The sequence below is a fragment of the Eubalaena glacialis genome, chromosome 6 (genome assembly GCF_028564815.1).
Source record: "Eubalaena glacialis isolate mEubGla1 chromosome 6, mEubGla1.1.hap2.+ XY, whole genome shotgun sequence".
Lineage (NCBI taxonomy): Eukaryota > Metazoa > Chordata > Mammalia > Artiodactyla > Balaenidae > Eubalaena > Eubalaena glacialis.
Window position 1 is genome coordinate 19,409,796 of NC_083721.1, and position 21,417 is coordinate 19,431,212.

The window sequence follows — 21,417 nt, forward strand, 5'->3', positions numbered from 1 at the left end:
AACAATTGCATCTTACATCCTCTAGAAGTGAGGTGAGAAATGAGGGGTCCAGGGCCTCCATGGAGTTCATGCATGGAGGCGAATTTCTTCTGTTCTCTGTCCTCTGTTTTTGTGGTTGTTGTGTTTTGGGTCTCAGTCTCTATTGGTTTCATCTCACACTTACAGAAACACATTCTCAGTCATCAGCCATGTCCTGCCCTCATTGGTTAATTAAAGGACCTGGGGTATTTGGTGCTCTCTTGCTCTCACCTTATCGAGTCCCAGCATCTTACCTTGAAGAGCCTGTTGATAGTAGACAAAGGAGACACTGTGTCCCAGTTTCTTCCACTCCAATCTGGAGGAAATGGTCTTCTTTGGGTATTTACAGGCTAAAATAACCTCTAGGAACAAAAACAAAAATACTTTTTAAAAAAATTGTCCCTCTGAAATAATATTTTACTTAATTAATAAATTTTTAACATCCTTAAATTATTCTTTTATCCATTCATTCATTTATTTATTCATAAATTTCCTCAACAGGTACCACGTTGGCTTAATTCAAAGATGAATTGAAAGCATTACGATTATTTCGCAAAATAATTTTGTGACACTGTGCTACTTTCCCTAGTTCTTGAGCCTCAGTTGTCATCTGTAAAATAAGATAGTATCTCATAGAGTTGTTGAGTCTTCATATACAATAATATATGCAAAGCACACACGCCTGGACATAGTAAGTCTTTAAAAATGGCAGCTATGATTAACTATTTATCTTTTCCTTCCCCATCTCAGTCTTCAAGGAGTTTACAGTCTGGTAGAAGAGACAAATAAGACAGTGTAATTTCAGTCCAAGGTGATGAGTGCCAGGATGGAGGTAAATAGTGGATGCTTCACACCTACTGCCTAAGAAAGGCACTTAGCCCAGCCCAGGCCATGCTATGGAACCCCAAGTGGTCCCTCAACACACTACATTCTCACTCAGATCCCTTTTTTGATAACCTTCTCTGAAAATACATTAATACACACCCAATATGGTCTCCTAATAAATCATTGACTCCTACCCCTCACCTCAATCCAGAAAAATTATTCAAAGATTTAATCTTGGCATCAGGTTTAACCGCCTCAATGTAGTTCACTAAGGTTACTTTACCACGGGGAATTTACTGCACTTATGTCATTAAAGAATTCCGGGAACTACCCAAGGAGCCCCCTCTTTTAACTGTCCAAACAAGATGACGGATGGAAGAAAAACCCAGGGCCTGCCTGCCAGCTGCTTCAAGTTGCCAAATGGAAACCTCTAGTTCTAACTATTTTTAAAGTATGTTTCAGCCAGCTCTCTGGAGTGTCAACTTCATATTTTTTTACGTTTTTATTTTATATTGGAATATAGTTGATTTACAATGTTGTGTTAGTTTCAGGTGAACTGCAAAGTGATTCAGTTATACATATACATATATCCATTCTTTTTCAGATTCTTTTCCCATATAGGTTATTACAGAGTACTGAGCAGAGTTCCCTCAACTTCATATTTCTGAAACTTTTTTTCCTCCACAATGCTTACAGTCTGACCTAAAAAACACAGTATCTTTGACTAGAAGAGAAACTATGTTAAAATCCTTCTTATACCTCTTTGATGTTAAGCAGACTTAATGCCGTTAAAAAAAAATAATTCAGGATATTACATGACATGGTAGATTAGAAAGCAATACTTATAATATTTATCCCAGGTTTTATTAAAAGTATACACATAGATATGGATAAAAAGCCTGTATGAATATGTATGAAAATATTAACCCAGTGATGATTTCTGTGTGACAGAATTATGATTTTTCTGTTAAAATGTAGTTTCTAGTTTTTTTTTAGTTCCACACACATTACTAGAAATATAGAAATAGAATAACAGGTAATGGAAGATAGAAAGTAGGATAGAGAAAAGAAAGACAAGGAAAAAAAAATCCAAAAGTTGTTTTTAAGGATGCCTAGTTTTAAAAGCAGGTTTTATGTTACAAACAGACATCATTTTACAGACATGTTTACAATTACGCTACACAGACAAATGTGTGCCAAGGGACTTGTCTGAGGAAACGTGGTTCTGTTCTGTTGATTAAGGAGAATGGGTGGTGGCCTTCCGGAGTCTTGAGTTTTAGATAGGTTTCCTTCCCGTATTTTGTTGAGTTTCCAACAATTAAACACACACCCACACTCATTTTTAGCTCACACTCCTAGGTCTTAGGAATAAATTTACACTCAAATAATCATATTGTTTCACATATTTAACTGGACACACACACACACACACACACACACACACTCCTTTTGGTCAATTCTTCCTGATTTCTATACTCATTACTCTATGGAAAACCTCTGCAGAAATTATGTTAAAAATGTAACCAACGGTTTTCTTAAGTGAAGTGACTCCACTCCAGCCTCAATCTCATTGACCATACAAAATGTGGAGAAATGGTCTATGCAAGTTGTCCAAAATATATTGAGTATTTACTGTGTGTCCGGCATTGTTCTTGAGCTATAGCAGTGAGCAAAACAAAGATCCCTCCCCTTTGGGATCTTACAATTTGCAGGGGGTCAGACACACAAGAAACATCACGTAGTGAATTATACAGTATGTTAAGAGGTCATGAGTGCTATGAAAATAAGAGTAGATCAGAGTACAGGAAGTTTGGGAATCTGGGGAATGGGGGTGCAGTTTTAAAAAATAGAGCAGTCAGAGTTCACCTCATTTAGAAGGTGATATTTAACCAAAGACTTAAAAGAGGGAATTTGAATTTTTGAATTTCCTGGAATCTGAATTTCGCCTTGTGATTCTTTGGGAGTGTTCCAAGCAGGGGAACACCTTGACCTCCAAAACTGTGAGAAACAGTAAATCTACTAGAATCATAGGGCCAACATCTGAGGATAAAGAACTAAGTGAACTGAGAAGCTAACTACCATGGACTCTCTTCACTCTTTTCAGCCAAAATTCAACATTCGTGGCCAGCATAATTTTCTGTGTCTAGCCCTCGGCGTTATTATGCCATAATATAGTAGTTTAAGGCACAGGCTTTGAAGTTAGACCTCTGCCATAAACCAGATGTGTGATATTGAGCAAATTATTTAACTTTTTTAAAAAAGATGTGATTGTGTTCACATCTGTAAAATGATAAGAACAACATTACTCATCTTGCAAAGTTGTGGTAAAGATTAAATGAGATAATATATTTACATACTTGGGTGCACATGGTACTCTGTATATAGTCCATGTTCCATAAATGGTTATTATTACTTTTACCCATGAGGCACTTCTCTTACTTGCAGTTGTAAGCTTGCCTTGGCATGGCAGAAATCCATACTTAATACCATCATAAATCTACCCCCAAATTACTCAGATTTGAGCTAAAGTGTTTCCTGTGTTTGAGACAGCAAAGAAAATAATATAGACATAAATCATACTTTCTCAAAGCAAGGCATATTAGAACAGAAAAATGCACCAAGTTTTTCTATTAAGATGATTATTACATTGCCAAAAATATCTGTTCCAGTTTGGATTGAGAAAAGATAATTCTTTGTTTGGAAAAAGCATTTGTTCAACATGTAGCAAAATAATCACTTTAAGGAATCACACAGCTAGAATCATTGTGAATTTTAATTTTTCTAAGATTCTGTATTGTTGACTCTTGTTTGATTTCATTCTCTGTGCTCAAGTTAAAAATCATCAAAATCTTACAGAATGCAAGAAGAGAATGGATACTACCAAAGTAGTTCTGGAGAATTACCATAAATTATTACTTCTGTGGAGAAGAGCATGCTATTAAATTCTGATTTATTGCTCTCAGCATTGTGCTCTCTGCATAAGGCTGCTCATGTAATTAACAAGCCTGGAAGAGCAGCCCTCGCTTTACCCTCATTCTGCTTTTGGCATCACTATGGGAAGTGATACAGAAAAGCAGTACTGAAAAGAAGGAATTAATTAATTCATGATTTATTGACATCAGAGAGACAAGAGACAAAAAACTGAATGAATTGGGGGGAACACACATATACATATACACAAATCATAAAATATTTTAGTACAACTCAACAACAAAAAAAACAAACAACCCAATCAAAAAATAGGTAGAAGACCTAAATAGACATTTCTCCAAAGAAGACATACAGATGGCCAATAGGCACATGAAAGATGCTCAATATTGTTAATTATTAGAGAAATGCAAATCAGAACTACAATGAGATACCACCTCACACCAGTCAGAATGGCCATCATTAAAAAGTCTACAAATAACAAATGCTGGAGAGGGTGTGGAGAAAAGGGAACCCTCTTGCACTGTTGGTGGGAATGTAAGCTCGGGCAGCCACTACAGAAAACAGTATGGAGGTCCCTCAGAAAACTAAAAATAGAATTACCATATGATCCAGCAATCCCATTCTTGGGCATATATCCGGACAAAACTATAATTCAAAAAGATACATGCACCCCTATGTTCATAGCAGCACTATTCACAATAGCCAAGACATGGAAACAACCTAAATGTCCATCGACAGATGAATGGATAAAGAAGAGGTGGTACATATATACAGTGGAATACTAACTACTCAGCCATTAAAAAAAAAAAAAAGCCATTTACAGGGGGCTTCCCTGGTAGCGCAGTGGTTAAGAATCTGCCTGCCAACGCAGGGGACAAGGGTTCGAGCTCTGGTCCGGGAAGATGCCACATGCTGTGGAGCAACTAAGCCTATGCGCCACAACTACTGAGCCTGCACTCTGGAGCCCACGAGCCACAACTACTGAACCCAAGTGCCACAACTACTGAAGCCCACGTGCTCCAAAACTAGAGAAGCCACTGCAATGAGAAGCCCGCGGACCGCAACGACGAGTAGCCTCCGCTCGCTGCAACCAGAGAAAAGCCTGTGCACAGCAACAAAGACGCGACACAGCCAAAAATAAAATAAATAAATTAAAAAAAAGAAAAAGCCATTTGCAGCAACATGGATGCCGCTAGAGATTATTATATTAAGTGAAGTAAGTCAGAAAGACAAATACCATATGATATCACTTATATGTGGAATCTAAAATATGACACAAATGAACCTATCTAAAAAACAGAAACAGACTCACAGACATAGAGAACAGACTTGTGGTTGCCAAGGGAGAGGGAAGGTGGGGGAGGATAGACTGGGAGATTAGGGTTAGTAGATACAAATTATTACATATAGAATGGATGGAGAACAAGGTCCTACTGTATAGCACAGGGAACTATATTCAATGTCCTGGGATAAACTGTAATGGAAAAGAATATAAAAAAGAATGTATAATGTATATATGCATAACCAACTGAGTCACTTTGCTGTGCAGCAGAAATTAACACAACACTGTAAATCAACTATACTTCAATTAAAAAAAGTAAAAACAAAAAAATATTTTAGACTTTAAGTAAAATTAAGTTACTGCATAAAATATCCTAAAAGTGAAATGTTGAAGAAGATAGATAGAAATTTATTTTTGCTTTATGGAAAGCCAAGTTGGAATGATTGGAGCACATATAAAATAGAATCAAAATATAATTTTTAATTAAAAGGAGCAGAGGCGAGATTAAAAAAATAGAAAATACTTGGGAGTAAATAAGACTAACATTTGATTGCAATAAACATAGAAGGATTTTCTATTTCCTATCTGTAGAAGGATTTATTTTAAAAATAAAACATACATTTTAAAGTGATATAAAAATGGTACAGGGTTTTAGTTTAGAGTGTTGGAAATGCTTTGAAACTAGATAGAGGTGGTGGTCACACAACATTGTGGATATAATAAATGACACTTAATCGTTCACTTTAACATCGTGAATTTTATGTTATGTGAATTTCGCCTTAATACATTTTTTTAAAGTAATGTAAGACTAAAGAATATACTTTTGGCATCCTAATTCAGATATCATGGCGTAGGGCCTGGGGAGGCAGGGATGAATATCCACGGTATCCAGTTGGACCCAACAGTAAGATCCTCCAGAAAAGTAAAAAGTGAGAGAAATTAACTTTGTTTCCTTTGTCCCACATGGATACCCTATCAGGGTATCCATCTTTTCCTCTCACTGTGCTCACTCATTGGCTTTTCCAGTCTCCTTTTTGGCATCTCACCCAGCCCTGTTTGTCTTCCCTGTAAGTACTCCATAGTCCCAAATTACTACCAATCATTAATTTCTTTTTCCCACGTCTCCCCATTTAAAACTACGTCATGATAAAGAGTGTTTTATTAGGTTAATCATGTAAAATATTAGGACTTCAAAGAACCTGAATAACCTAAATAATTATTTAAGTGAACGACTGATTCACTGATTCTTATTATAGCATATTATTATTTAACAAGCACATATAACTTACTACATGCCAGGCATGACTGTAAGCACCGGTTAAATACTAGATCATTTAATTCTTCTCACGCCAGGCCCCTTTTTAAAATCTTTTTCTCTTTACTCCAAACCTATCTCTCTCCAACTGCAGGAAACTAAGACATGCCTAAAGAAAAGGGATCAGACATTTGAAATCAGTTTCTTAAATGTTTATGGTCTAAAGAAGCATCACATTTAAGAAACAGTAATTTTTCAGGTTGCCCAGTATTATTAATGTGTTCTAGGTAAAAACCCTTCAGAGAAGTAGTAGATAGTCAACATCTGAAGTAAATTTATAAAGGCTCATAATTCTTTTTGGTTATTTGATCCTTAAAAAATTTTTTTAATTGTGATAAAATACACATAACTTAAAATTTACCTTCTTAATGATTTTTACTGTACAGTTCAGTAGTGTTAAATATATTCACATTGTTGTGCAAGCAATCTCCAGAACTTTTTCATCTTGCAAAATTGAAATTTTATACCTGTTAAATACCAACTCCTCCCTTATAAATATTTTAAGAGGCTAAAATAAATAGCAAAATGATACCCCAACAATAGGCTATATTAACGTTATCTTAAATACATAGAGTGGGGTTTGCAGTGTTAATTCCCATTTACCAAATTTAGCTGACTGGAAACTTTGCAAGATCTCCTTCTCCCAGTTTTACAAATTAGATTTGCTTTGTTGCAGATACTTTATGTAATGAGACATTCTTCGTACATCAGGTCTCTCGTGGAATGTCCAAAATTTCTACTGAGGAGGTGGAGAAACAGTTCTCAAGGGGGAAACAGCAGTGAGCTGCATTTCAGCAGAGGAGTTAGCGTGAAGTGAGACAGAGGTTCCTGACAAATAGAAAGGCACTAACGTGTGTCATCTCTGTGAGTTATTTCAACAATACAGACCGTGAAAATCAGTAAGGTACTCTACCTTGATACTCTATTGCTGTGACTACTTGATGATCTTTTGAGGCAGAGAATCCATAGGCCTTATGATCTGAAAGATTAAAACAGATAGGATAATTAAAATAGTGCAAAAGGCCATTTTCAAATGTTTGAATGGGGTGCCATATTAAAGAAAACTAGCCTGAAGTTTGGTGACAGTTTCACACAATTCATAACACATAAGTTTTAAAGTATCAAAATAGGAAAAGCTAAGGCAAACTATATGTTTTTTCCATTTTCTATATTGTGGTTTTGCCCTTTAAGCATTTCCCAAAGCAGAACTCATGCATCTATTTGCGCCCCTCCCCCCTGCTGCCCCCCCAGACAACACACTCTCACAAGCTCAACTGCTAAACAAGAGTTTATGTCCTTAATTCAGCCTAATGTGCGATCCAGTACTGTCACAGGTATTGCCCCCTGCAAATAAAAGCTAATTATTTTTAGTGCTTTATGTAAGGACATAAATTGCTTTATGAACTTATCCCTGACTATACCTATATCATATAGAAATGAGTCATTCAACGTATTTACTATGAAATGTACATAGTACATACATAGTATGTACATGATATATACATAGTACATATGTACATAGTATATACATAATATATAATGATTATAAACTTTGTATAATAAAGTTCTGATAAAAGATGCAAACAGAACACCTTTGTTATCCCCCTAAACAGTTCCATGATTTTCCAATCCTGGAAAAATCACTGATCTATAGGACTGAAATCCCTAATGGGATCTGATATGATGATGATGATTGATGGTGACGATATTATCAGTTTCCCCACCTGATGAAATCCACATTTTTTTCAGGTGGGGAAACTGAGGCACAGAGAGGGTAAGAAACTTGGCCAAGGTTATATTAGTAGTAAGTGGTGGATCTGGGATTTTAATTTACCTAAATTATACCCAAAGCCCACATTGTTTATTACTGTTCTATACTGGGCCTCACATCACGTTCCTCCCAAGCTGAACTACAAGGAAGGACTGCAGATTAACAAAGATGCCTGGTGGAAAAGTCCACTGGTCTAATGAAGATGGCATAGGTTGAGAAATTGGTGGTAATAAGCAAGGCAAGGACTGGCTCAGAAGAATAACAGGAAGGTGGAAGCTAAGAGGCTATGACTGGAGAAGTAGGGCACTAAGGTAACCTCAGAGGAAAGCTCTAGATAAAGCTTTCTCAATGTTGACACTATTGACATTTGAGACTAGATCATTCTTTGTTGTGGGAGGCTGTCCTGTGCATTGTAGAATGCTTTGCAGTATCACTTGCTTCTACCCACCAGATGCCAGTAGCATCCCTACCCCCCTACCCCAAGTCATGACAACCAAAAATGTTCCTAGATATTGCCAAATGTCCCCTGAGTGTAGGATGGGGAAGTCCTACCTGGTTGAGAACCACTGCTCTAGACTTACAGCTAGGCTGGTCTGACAACCCAGGAATAGACTTAAGGAGGGCAAGGAACCATGAGTTCAAGGATTTTGAAAGTTCCTATAAGATCAGAATTTCTTAACTATGAAATAATTTATTACACTTTTGTGAAGGAGAGAAAAATCCTTCATATGACATGGCATCTTGTCTTTCAATCATTCATCTGTAAGTACACTGACATGTAAATGAATCTTCCACTGTGCCAGATTTTATCACTCCTGAAGAATACATGCTATTCTGGATAATTTTTTTTTTTCCTTTCTCTCTTCTCTTGGAAGCCTGGACAGCAAATTTAACTGTGAAATTAAAAATCTCAAAAAACTATAAACCTTCAAATGTCTAGCTCAACTGTTCAACATTGTTTAACTATTCAGGTTCTATGTATCTCTAAACTGCAAACATCTTCACTAAGGAAACTGGCAAATCTATGTGAAGAATGTAGGCCTGAACTGATCCTTTTTACTGACCCTTGTAAATATACTTGTATAAAGCAGTAACCCACTTGGCTCAGTCTTAGAGAGGTATTGGAGCCACCAAAGAGTAATTTCAAAGTAACTCTTTTGCTTGCATATTTCAAAAACCATGAAGGGGTCCAAGAAATCTTTTAAAATACTCTATTTTCCCTTTTCCATGTACTTTTGTCACATACTAGAATATGTCCCATAGTCCTCTGAACCGCCCCCCCAGCCCCTCATGCCTTTCTTTTCCAGCTTCTCCTCTCCTGCCTCAATTTTATTTTGTAGAGTCCAAAAAAGAGGGTTTGGATTTTCAGACAGCAGAGGAAGGGAAGAGACTAAGCTGGCCAAGCCAGAATCCTCTTAAGTGAGCTGGAGAAAAGTTAGGGTCTCATGGGTCCTTGTGCATTACACCTACGTTTAAATGACATGATCGCTGAATGTTTTTGCCTGTGATTCTGATTCTAAACCATTATTCTGTGAAACTTTCGAAGTACACTTTGAAAGAGTCTCTTTTCTCCTTTAGAAATGTGTAAATTAGTGTGCTCAGAGAAGTTCCAATTTTGACTGGCATTTCTCGTGACTTTTGAACTATTTTAGTATACTTATTAGACAAAACAATGAAGATTCATATTCCCTAGAAACCAGTTGAGGGGACAATGTTGGCAAAATAGGAAAAGATAATCTTTGTTCCCTTCACATCACATCTTTGAACTTTTCAAACACCACACTGCCTACTGAGAATGTTTATTTTCTTTAGGAGTCTTGGGCCTACTTTCATTTGAGGCAAACATTAGTCCAATCTGAGACTGGAAGATTTAGGACCAGATTGAATCATCTTTTCCTTTTTTTTAAAAAAATAATTAATTAATTATTTTTGGCTGCGTTGGGTCTTTGTTGCTGTGTGCGGGCTTTCTCTAGTTGTGGCGAGCGGGGTCTACTCTTCGTTGCGGTGCACAGGCTTCTCATTGCGGTGTCTTCTCTTGTTGCAGTTGCAGAGCATCGGCTCTAGGCACGCAGGCTTCAGTAGTTGTGGCACGCGGGCTCAGTAGTTGTGGCGCACGGGCTTAGTTGCTCCGTGGCATGTGGGATCTTCCTGGACCAGGGATCAAACCCATGTGCCCTGCATTGGCAGGCAGACTCTTAACCACTGCGCCACCAGGGAAGTCCCTCTTCCCTTTTCTCAGTTCCAGTTTTCTACTTGCTAAAACTTCCTTTGAGAATTATTTCTTCAATTTTCAAAAATCACTTTTAAAGTTCTATGGAAAATAACAGCTGTTAACTTCAGGAATTTTATTAATTCCCTCATAACTTTTGTATGTATATATTTGAATTAAAAAAATGTGTCTCAGACAAGGAAAAAGAAAGGATTGGTTGAATTGCAAAAACTATAAAGGCAAAAAAATTATAACGGGGCTTAGTACTATTAAATTAATGAATAGATAGCATTTCTTGGTAGGCTGAATATTTCCTTCAATGATTTTAAGCATCTTCTCCTAGCTGTCTTGCTTCCTCTAATTCTATTTACTTCAAGGTTTGCCTTTAATTAAGTAAAAATATTTTTTAAAGTGTAGTCACTTACGTTGAACTTATTTAAACAGAAAGCTCTAAATCTTAAAAAAAAAACATAAGATTTCTACTGTTTTCCAGCCTAAGTCTTCGAATTCAGTTTTATTTTTCTAACTTGAACCCAATAACTCTATTTATGAAAGCAAAATGTTTTGTATCAATATTTCACTAGCAGATGTTAGGAATGGGATCTGTTGGCCGTAATTTTTTTTTTTAATATATTTATTTATTTATTTAATTTATTTATTTTTGGCTGTGTTGGGTCTTTGTCGCTGCACGCGGGCTTTCTCTAGTTGCGGCGAGCGGGGGCTACTCTTCGTTGCTGTGTGCGGGCTTCTCACTGCGGTGGCTTCTCTTGTTGCAGAGCACGCGCTCTAGGCGCGTGGGCTTCAGTAGTTGTGGCGCACGGGCTCAGCTGCTCCGTGGCATGTGGGATCTTCCCAGACCAGGGCTCGACCTGTGTGCCCTGCATTGGCAGGCTGCTGGCTGCTTTCTTGAACTGATTTTTTTTCTTTACTTTTCTTGAGTAAGTTAAGTAGACAAATAAACAAAAACTTGTCCTGTAGGGCCGCTGGTTAAGGTCAAAAATTGTTTTAAACCTACAAAACGTCTTTCATAGTTCTGGATGTGTTCCAAAATCACTGGCAGAAGTTCATAAAATGAGATTAAGAGATGATTATTTCCATAACTTCTAAATCTCCAAGTCAAGTAATTCCTAGTCAAATAAAACCTTTGTGATTCTTTTCTCCCCCCACTGTAAGAATGAAAGTTCTTATATGTCTATCACCCATCTAAAATAATTTGGTTTGACTAAGAATAAATATGTATTCACACTATCACAGCTTAAAAATTTACTATAAAAATGTTATTTAAGTGAATACTTTTCATTGAAAACATGATTAGGAAAAATTGAGACGTTACAGAGGTTTTCTGTTTGTTTTAAAAGTACATTATAGAGGACTTCCCTGGTGGCGCAGTGGTTAAGAATCTGCCTGCCAATGCAGGGGACACGGGTTCGAGCCCTGGCCCGGGAAGATCCCACATGCTGTGGAGCAACTAAGCTCGTGTGCCACAACTACTGAGCCTGCGCTCTAGAGCCCATGAGCCACAACTACTGAAGCCTGCGCGCCTAGAGCCTATGCTCCACAAGAGAAGCTACCACAATGAGAAGCCCGCGCACCACAACAAAGAGTAGTCCCTGCTCGCCACAACTAGAGAAAGTCCACGTGCAGCAACGAAGACCCAACGCAGCCAAAAATAAATAAGGACTAATAACTAACTAATAAGGACCTACTGTATAGCACAGGGAACTCTACTCAATACTCTGTAATGACCTATATGGGAAAAGAATCTAAAAAAGAGTGTATATACGTATATGTGTAACTGATTCACTTTGCTGTACGCCTGAAACTAACACAGGGTTGTAAATCAACTATACCCCAATAAAAAAATTTTTTAAAAAGTACATTAGAGAGAATACCGTGCATAAAAGCAAGTCATAAAAACTGTGGGTATAAATTATTTCATAAGTTTTCAAAAATAAAAATAGCCACGTGTTTTCTTTTTTAAAATTTATTTATATTATTTATTTTTGGCTGCATTGGGTCTTTGTTGCTGCGTGCGGGCTTTCTCTAGTTGCGGCGAGCGGGGGCTACTCTTCGTCGCGGTGCGCGGGTTTCTCATTGCGGTGGCTTCTCTTGTTGTGGAACATGGGCTCTAGGCATGCGGGCTTCAGTAGTTGGGGCACGCAGCCTCAGCAATTGTGGCTCTCGGGCTCAGTAGTTGTGGCTCGTGGGCTCTAGAGCGCATGCTCAGTAGTTGTGGCGCAAGGGCTTAGTTGCTCCACAGCATGTGGGATCTTCCTGGACCAGGGCTTAACCCATGTCCCCTGCATTGGTAGGTGGATTCTTAACCACTGCGCCACCAGGGAAGCCCTTAGCCATGTGGTTTAATCACTTATATACAATTATTAGAGTAACAAATATTAAAAAAATCCATAGGGCTAGCAGTAACAATAATACCATCCAGTATTTATTACAGATAAACATTTATATGGATAGAAAGTAACCCAATGAGGTAGGAATTAGGATATATTAGATAATATACTCATCTCTCTCACTATCTGTCATTCAATCATAATAGGTCATAGAAGGGGAGGGAGAGGAGAGGGTGGAGGAGGGAGAGGAAGGGAGTAAGGGAAAGGGAGAGAGACACAGACACACAGACGGACACGTTCTTCTAGTCTCGGGCCATTCTGGCCCTTCTTCTTAATGAGGCATTGGCATCCTATGTTCAGAGAAAGGAGAGCCACACCAAAGCGCAAGGAGGAATAGAAGATGTGTTTGACTTTGGAGCTACCCATGGCTGATGTCCTGGTGAGTTAGTGATGACCTAAAGAATTTAAGGGTGATTTTGACAATGAATAAATTTTCCCCTTAAGAACCTAGCATCTAACAAAGATGTGACTCTACTCTGTTAATATCCTTATTTGACAGATATGACAATTGAGAGAGGTTAAGTACCTTGCTCAAGGTCACAACACTAGAAAGCAGGGAAGCCAAGATGTGCATCTACCTACAGATAGTTTAGTCTGGCTCCACAGACCTCCTCCCACCCCACCCCCTCATCCCCCATTCTCAAATCTGTGCAAAGCATTGGGAGAAATCAGTATCAGACAGTGCTACTCTCAGGCACTCTGCAGACAACTTCACATCCACTATCAATCTTTAGGGTTGTAAAAATATTATTCAGGGAGTTTATAACATTGCCATTTTAACAGAGAAAGTGTTAACGGACAGATGTTTATGGTGAATGAATTAATTTGAACAAACTTTGTATATTTGTTATATACTGCACAAAAGTTTTATGCTCCCTCCCTTTTCTGATTTTTTAATCATTTGAATACAAGAAGGACAAATGATGCTTTGGAACTAAGTATAAGTTGTTTTCATAAAACTATATGCGTTAGTAAATTTAGGGAAACTTTGACAGTTTTCCGTTACCCAAACAACTGGACGATTAAATTTTTCATGTGATATTCTCAATGAAGTAAATAAACTTCTTACAGTAAAATAAATTCTCAAAAATTTCAAAGAAATGTTCTTCAAGCACATCTTCAAATATTTAATGGTGGCCAACAGCATCAGAAAGCCATCAGTAGCTGAATTTCTCACCAGATACTCACCACTAGGACATGAAAGAAGCCCTTTGAGCATTCTGAGATCTTTCTTTGACACTCCCCAAGTGACAACCTCAGCCAAACACAATTTGTTCACCAGTGGCATTGACTATAGATTTTAGATGGACAACAACAGTCAACTCAAATCCAGCAGACTCTCAGACAAGATGAGGAAATGCCATCTTCCAACACTGATGCTAATAGGAATCACATACTCAATATAAGGCATGGATATTAACCATTCTATGTCCTAATTCGTTCTCCCTAAGATTAGGGTGCCAGAAAACAATGGCCTTAACACTCTGTTAGTGTAAAATAAGAAATCATTACTAAAGATGTCAAGTATCAAAATAGACAATGGCCAAGATACTAAAATGGGAGATAAACCTGAGTGTCTCTCTTCACTAATTGATTTGTGGTCTGGGTTGTGTCTCAGGAACGTCCTTAAAATATAGATGGTACATCAGGCTTTGAGAACTTGATGATACTTTAAGATTATTCATTGCCCTTTAATCTAAAATTATAGTTGCTAATTCTTAAACTTCAATATAGTTTTTCAAGATTAAAAGTCCAGAACCACCACCAGCATTCGATAGTTACATTTTTCAGCAGCAATAAACATACTAATATAATTGTCAAATAAACAATTTTTGAGAAGACGTATTGTTAGTCACTTCTCCAGAATTTTGATCAGTTCTGAGCAAAAGATCTAAAACCAACCTTCTGAATATGGATTCTGAACTCTGGTTCTGAATCTCTACGATATGCAGATCTGCACAGAAAGTCCTAACAACTGACAACACAGATTATTCAGTGGCTGTTTGGGCCAGGGGACAATGAAATGGTTATTCTACAGTCATTTGATATTTATAAATCCACTTAAGCAACATATGTGAGAAGATAGCTCTTTACCATCTGTTAAGCTCTCTCTATCCCCTACTCTATATAGATGTTTGTTTTAAACTTTCTTTACACTTCAAGAGTTTTATTTCTCCACCTTACTGACTGAATTTCAGGAATCAATAGCAACCGTTTAATGCAGCAAAAGTTATGTTTTGAAAGCATGAACATGCAGCTATGAATACAAATTGTGTTTTACAGAGACTAGCATAAAGAGTATCAAAAAGATCTCTAATACCACCAGTCTGTTAAATTTATAATCTGCAAATGAAGTTATCTTTGCATTTCTCAAATGAAGATAGTGCACAGCTAATGTTTTCGATCTTTTTCTGAATTAGAAGATTTATAGAATACAATGAATTGACACATAACAGGAGACAGACTGACTGAGTTTAATAAGGCTTAAGCTTTGGGGTCCTCCCTTGCCTGGACACCTCCTAAGGGTCTGGGGGTGAAGTGAAGAGGGCCTAGTAATTTGTGCACATTTTGTAAAATTTGCAAGGGTAAGATTTTTTTGTATAATTTTTCTTAGTGAGAACTCTAATAATCCATCCCGGCACACAGTTATGGACTGCTCCTTATTAATGAGTTTATTTAGCTTTCTAAATTTGACCACCCACAGTAAAGTGGTCTCCAGGGTCCACTGTCTGATAGTTCAACCTTTAAAATAGTAAGATTTAAAAAAAAATTTTTTTTTAATTAATTTATTTTATTTTATTTATTTTATTTTTGGCTGTGTTGGGTCTTTTGTTGCTGTGCGCGGGCTTTTCTCTAGTTGAGGTGAGCAGGGGTTACTCTTCGTTGCGGTGCGCAGGTTTCTCATTGCAGTGGCTTCTCTTGCTGCGGAGCATGGGCTCTAGGTGCGTGGGTAGTTGTGGTACGCGGGCTCAGTAGTTGTGTCTCGTGGGCTCTAGAGCACAGGCTCAGTAGTTGTGGTGCATGGGCTTAGTTGCTCCGCAGCATGTGGGATCTTCCCAGACCGGGGCTTGAACCTGTGTCCCCTGCACTGGCAGGCCGATTCTTAGCCACTGCACCACCAGGGAAGCCCCTAAAATACTAAGATTTTATATGACCAAGTAAATTGTATTCTCTTTCGCAAATTTCAATTCTTAAAATATGAGAGTTGAATAAATTTTAGTTTTTAACTCTCCTGCTGGATGATGATTCATAAAAGCTTTAGCCCTTAAGTTTCATACATGTGTTATTAATTAAATTCTATTACCATAAATGCTTCCAGAAGAGATCTGAAAACTAAGGGAAAGCTTCCCAGTTTATTGTTGCTTCATGTTTCCCTTGATTAATCTTCAGGAAGCCAAAGGAACAAGAACCATTTATTTTGAAGCAGAACATGGAAACAATGGCTTGGCGTTGCTTAACTGTCATATTTTACTACCGTCAGGCAAGATTGTTCAGGGTTAGTTACCCTGATTTCTAGGGTGCTCAAATCCAAGAACTATAATTTCCCCTTCCTTTTATTAAAGACAGTTCTCTGACTCATTCTTTTATTTCAAAACTGGTCCTACACATCCAACTGTGAGCTAACACCAGAATGCATTTTTTAGAGCCAGTCAACTAGGCCAATTGAAAGAAATGATTTAATGAACATCTGTGTTATGGACTGAATGTTTGTGTCTCCCCAAAATTAATATGTTGAAATCCTAACCCCCAATGTGATGGTATTAGGAGGTAGGGTTTGGGAGAGGTGATTAGGTCTTGAGGATGCCACGCCCTCATGAATGGGATTAGTGTCCTTATAAAAGGGACCCCAGAGAGCCCTCTCTCTCTCTCCACCATGTGAGGATACGAGGAGTTGGCAGTCTGTATTGTTAATAAAATCCAAAAAGTCGAAACAAACCAAATGTCCATCAACTGATGAATGGATACATAAAATGAGGTCTAGCCATACAATGGCATATTATTTGGCAATGAAAAGGAATGAAGTACAGATAACATGATACAACACGGATAAACTTTGAAAATATTATAAGTGAAAGAAGCCAGTCACAAAGGCCATATATTATGACTCCACTTTTACGAAATTTCCAGCGTAGGCAAATCCACAGAGACAGAAAACAGTACGTAGTTGCCAAGGGCTGGGGGGAGTGACTGTTACAGGTATGGGGTTTCTTTTGGGGATAATGAAAACCTTTTGGAATTGGATAGTGGTGACAGTTGCACAAATCTGTGAATATGTTAAAATAAAACACTGAATTATCTACTTTAAAAGGGTGAATTGTATGGTATGTGAATTATATCTCAATAAAGCTGTTTAAAAAACAAAACAAAACAAACAAAAAAGTATCAGTCTGCAACAAGGAAGCAGGTTCTCACAGACACCACATCTTCAAACACATTGATCTTGGACTTCTAGCCTCCAGAACCATGAGAAATAAATGTTTGTTGCTACCCGGTCTGTGGTATTTTTGTGATAGCAGCTCAACATAACTAAGACAATCTGCATGCATTCAAATCAGTGGGGCCTACAGAGCTACATCCTGGAATGGTCGTAAAATGAGTAGTAGAGATCCAATTTTTGACCCTTATTCAGATCAAGTATTAAAAAGGTGGACAAAGGTATTTGTGTCTAAATATGGCAGGCAAAAGTCTAATTGCTGGGACTTCCCTGGTGGTGCAGTGGTTAAAGAATCTGCCTGCCAATTCAGGGGACACAGGTTTGAGCCCTGGTGTGGGAAGATCCCACATGCCGCGGAGCAACTAAGCCTGTGCGCCATAACTACTGAGCCTGCACTCTAGAGCCTGCGAGCCACAACTACTGAGCCCGAGAGCCGCAATTACTGAGGCTGCATGCCACAACTACTGAAGCCCGCACGCCTGGAGCCCGTGCTCTGCAACAAGAGAAGCCACCTCAATGAGAAGCCCGCGCACCGCAATGAAGAGTAACCCCTGCTCTCCGCAACTAGAGAAAGCCCGCGTGCAGCAATGAAGACCGAACACAGCCAAAAATAAATTAAAAAAAAAAAAGTCTAATTGCCATAACATAATTCAAGCGAAATGGCTTTGACATCCTGTACAGCATGAGGAAGACTGAATTTGTGGCAGAAACAGCAAGATATTTTGAATTATGTAGAGTCAGTCTCAGCATTTCAAGTTTCTGATGAGGAGATATTAGAACTGACTTCTCACCCATGGGGATAAAGAGCTAAATAGTATTGTACCATCAACACCACCACCTTCCACAGGTTGGCTTTTTGACTGAATATCATCCAAAGGCAAACAAAAAGCAACATTAAAGTCCAGATGGGTGCAGAAAGGGTAGTCTGATAGAAATGTGACCTAAGTCTTTATTCCAGATGAAAACAGAATCATTCTTTGTCTTCAGGAAGTCAGAACTGACAGAGAGGAAATGAGATCTATCTAGGTTTGAAACCCTGTTCTATGAATGATTAGTCACTTCGCCTTGGGCAAGCTACAGCCTCAATCTTCTAAACTTTAGTTTCCACTTAGGTAAAATGAAGCTACCAATGCCTTCCTTATAGGTTGTAAAGATTAAATTAAAGTATGTAATTGCTTAGCCTCGATCCTGGCAAGGGTCCAATCTCTACAAACATTTGTTTCTCCTCTCCCTCTCCTCACTCCACATTGTTTTTTATCCAATGTGTTGATGCAAATTTAGTGTTTCATAAATGACTCCATAGTAATCATGTATTAGGATGGACTATAAAAATATAGAATGAATTTTTAGAGTTATTACTTTTTCTTCCTTTTAAAAATTAATTAATTAATTAGGCTGCGCAGCTTGCCTTGTGGGATCTCAGTTCCCCCACCAGGGATTGAACCCAGGCCATGGCAGTGAAAGCGTCAAATCCTAACCACTAGACTACCAAGGAACTCCTATTTTTCTTCCTTTTTAAAATGACTAGCTTGACTTTTTCATTACAGTGGCTGCCTAGAGAAGGGAAGGCCTAGGTTTCAATTCTTGCTTTGACATATTTGGGACAGTTATAGCCTCTTTGGATTGTGTTTTGTCATTTGTAAAACATGATTTATGATGGCACCTTCCCTAACTACCTTAATCTCACACAATTCATCATACCCTTCTCCTTTATATGCTTTTTGCACTTAACGTCCAGGACAACACACTTGTCTAGGTTTCCTTTTCATGGATCTTATGCTGGGACATCTCCTCTTCTCTGTCTATACTTCCTTCCTTAATGATGTGATCCAAACTCAGGGCATTAAACACTCCCAGATGTTAGCAACTCCCAAATACATAGCTCCAGTCTAGGTGTCTCTGCTGAACTCTGGACTCAGATCCAAACGCCTATTCAACCTTGAAGGTTTAACAGACATTTCAAACACTACATCCAAACCTCATCTTTATTTCTGAACCTGCTCCACTTTCCCCACCTCAGAGGATTATTCTGGTTGCTCTGGCCAAAAATCTTGCAGTTATCTTTAATGTTTCCACTTCCCAAAGCCCATGCCATATCCAGTTCATCAGCAAACCCTATTAGCTCTACCTTCAAAATGCATCCAGAAACTGTCCATTCTCACTAATTCCATTGCTACCACCTGATCTGAGCACCACTGTCTCTTGCCTGGATCACTGCAATAAATTCCTGACTGGCCTTCTACTCTATCCTGCTCCTGCAGAATTTAATCTCAACACATACACTAAGGTTATCCTTTAAAATGCTAAATCAGATCGTGGCACCTTGAATTAGTTCTTTATTTCACCAGAGTAAGGGTAAAAGTCCTTCATGGGCCGAGATGGCTCTATACAATTTGGCCTCATTGCCTTTCAGACCTTCTTTCCTTAACTCTTCCCCCCTCTGCTCCAGGGACAATGGCCTTCTTCCTCTTCCTCAAAACAGGCCAGGCTCTGTCTATTTCCTCTTCCTGAAAGCCTCTTCCTTCAGATGTCTACAAAGTCCTTCACTTCTTCAAGTTTATTCTCAAAAGATACCTCCATGATGAAGTCTACTCTGATGACCCTGTTTAATATCACAATCTCACCTGCACCTGACATTTTCCCTTTCAAACTCCTGCTTCCCTTAATCCTGCTTTGATTTCTCTTTTTTCCATTGAACCTGTCATTCTAACATAGTATATAATGTACTTATGTATTGAGGGCAGGGGCCTTTATTTCTTTATCAATAGCCCAAGGGCTAAGAATAATGCTTGATGTGTAGTAGATACTCAATAAATATTTGCCAAATGAATGGAAGTGAATTTAATTATGGAGAAAATGAAAATGGAATATAAAGAGCTATGCTTAATTTTTTAAATTAAGGGATGAGATGCACAAGATTAAACAATGAAAAATTTTGAAGCAGCCAATTTGAAACTAAAAACACTTAGTTTATCTCAGCATCACTGTGGAGAAACAATTTTCATATTATGCTGCAACAAAAAATTAAACATATTTGATGCTAAAAATGATGAGTCAACTCCTAAAATATCTTTGAGTAGTTACCTTAAATGTGATTTTAAATGCCATAAATCACCATTCTTGTTTTAAAAACATCTTTGTCACCTAAAAGTAAAAATAAATTTAATAAAAAATTCTAATTTTAATAACCACAAAGGTGAGAAGTTTTATCTTTTAAAACAAAATTACTTGCTGTTTAAAAGTTTTGATGTATGATTTAAAATAGCATTGTGATGGTTAATTTTATGTTCACTTACTTGGCTGGGCCACATTGCCCAGATATGCGGTCAAACATTTTTCTGGATGTTTCCATGAGGCTGTTTTTGGATGAGATTAACATTTAAATTGGTAGACTTTGAGTGAAGCAGATTGCCCTCCATAGTGTAGGTGGGTCTCATCTAATCAGTAGATGTTCTGAATAGAACAAAAGACTGAGCTCCCTCAAGCAAGAAGGAATTATGCCAGCAGACACCCTTGGAACTTGAACTGCAGCGTTGGCTCTTCCTTGGTCTCCAGCCTGCTGACCCACTCTGCAGATTTTGGACTTGCCTGCCTTTTTAATCGCATGAGACAATTCCTTAAAATAAATCTATATATCTATATATTTATATCTATATACACGCACATATCCTATTGGTTCTGTTTCGCTGGAGAATTCTGACTACTACAAGCATCATAAGGAATTACAGTAATAAATTAATTTTGGAGTGTCTAATTTAATACAAGTGTTCTTTGTATCTTAGGAGTTCCTTCTGGAGGTTCAGCAATACACTGTAATTTTAAGAAATGTTCCATAATCATTTATGTTCTGAGAAAGCTCATCTAGAATAAACTTACAAAGTCAATCACTCCTCTTTAAACTTTAACAAACACCCTTCTCAGAGCCATGTCTATATCTTCAAGAACATGTTTAATTTAATCTTCCTTATTATTTTCACATAAGTCTTCACTTGGAGGGGAGGTGTGGGCATTAAAATTCTCCATTAAAATTCTTTCCAATCTTCAAGGTCCCTCTTAAGTCTCACCACCTCTAGGAAGTTCTCCTGTGAAAGCTCTGAATGCCATTTTGACTACCCATGGAACTTTCCTTTCCAATCTACTTTGATAAAATTAAATAGCATTTTATGATTTGGCTCATTTGGTGGCTTTTGTGACACCATTTCTCTCCTGGTTCTTTTTTCTGA

The 21,417-nt window shown here is 37.9% G+C and overlaps 1 protein-coding gene across 1 annotated transcript in view; it reads right to left on the bottom strand.

Annotated features, from left to right (window-relative positions):
* JAM2 (junctional adhesion molecule 2) overlaps positions 1-21,417 on the bottom strand; it is a 67,747-nt gene that overhangs the window by 20,990 nt on the left and 25,340 nt on the right. Inside the window, exons 2-3 of the mRNA XM_061192950.1 lie at positions 7,285-7,350; positions 273-380 (exon numbers count right to left, since the gene is read on the bottom strand). Coding sequence (XP_061048933.1) covers positions 273-380; positions 7,285-7,350 — 174 coding nt within the window. The remainder of the gene's footprint in view (positions 1-272; positions 381-7,284; positions 7,351-21,417) is intronic.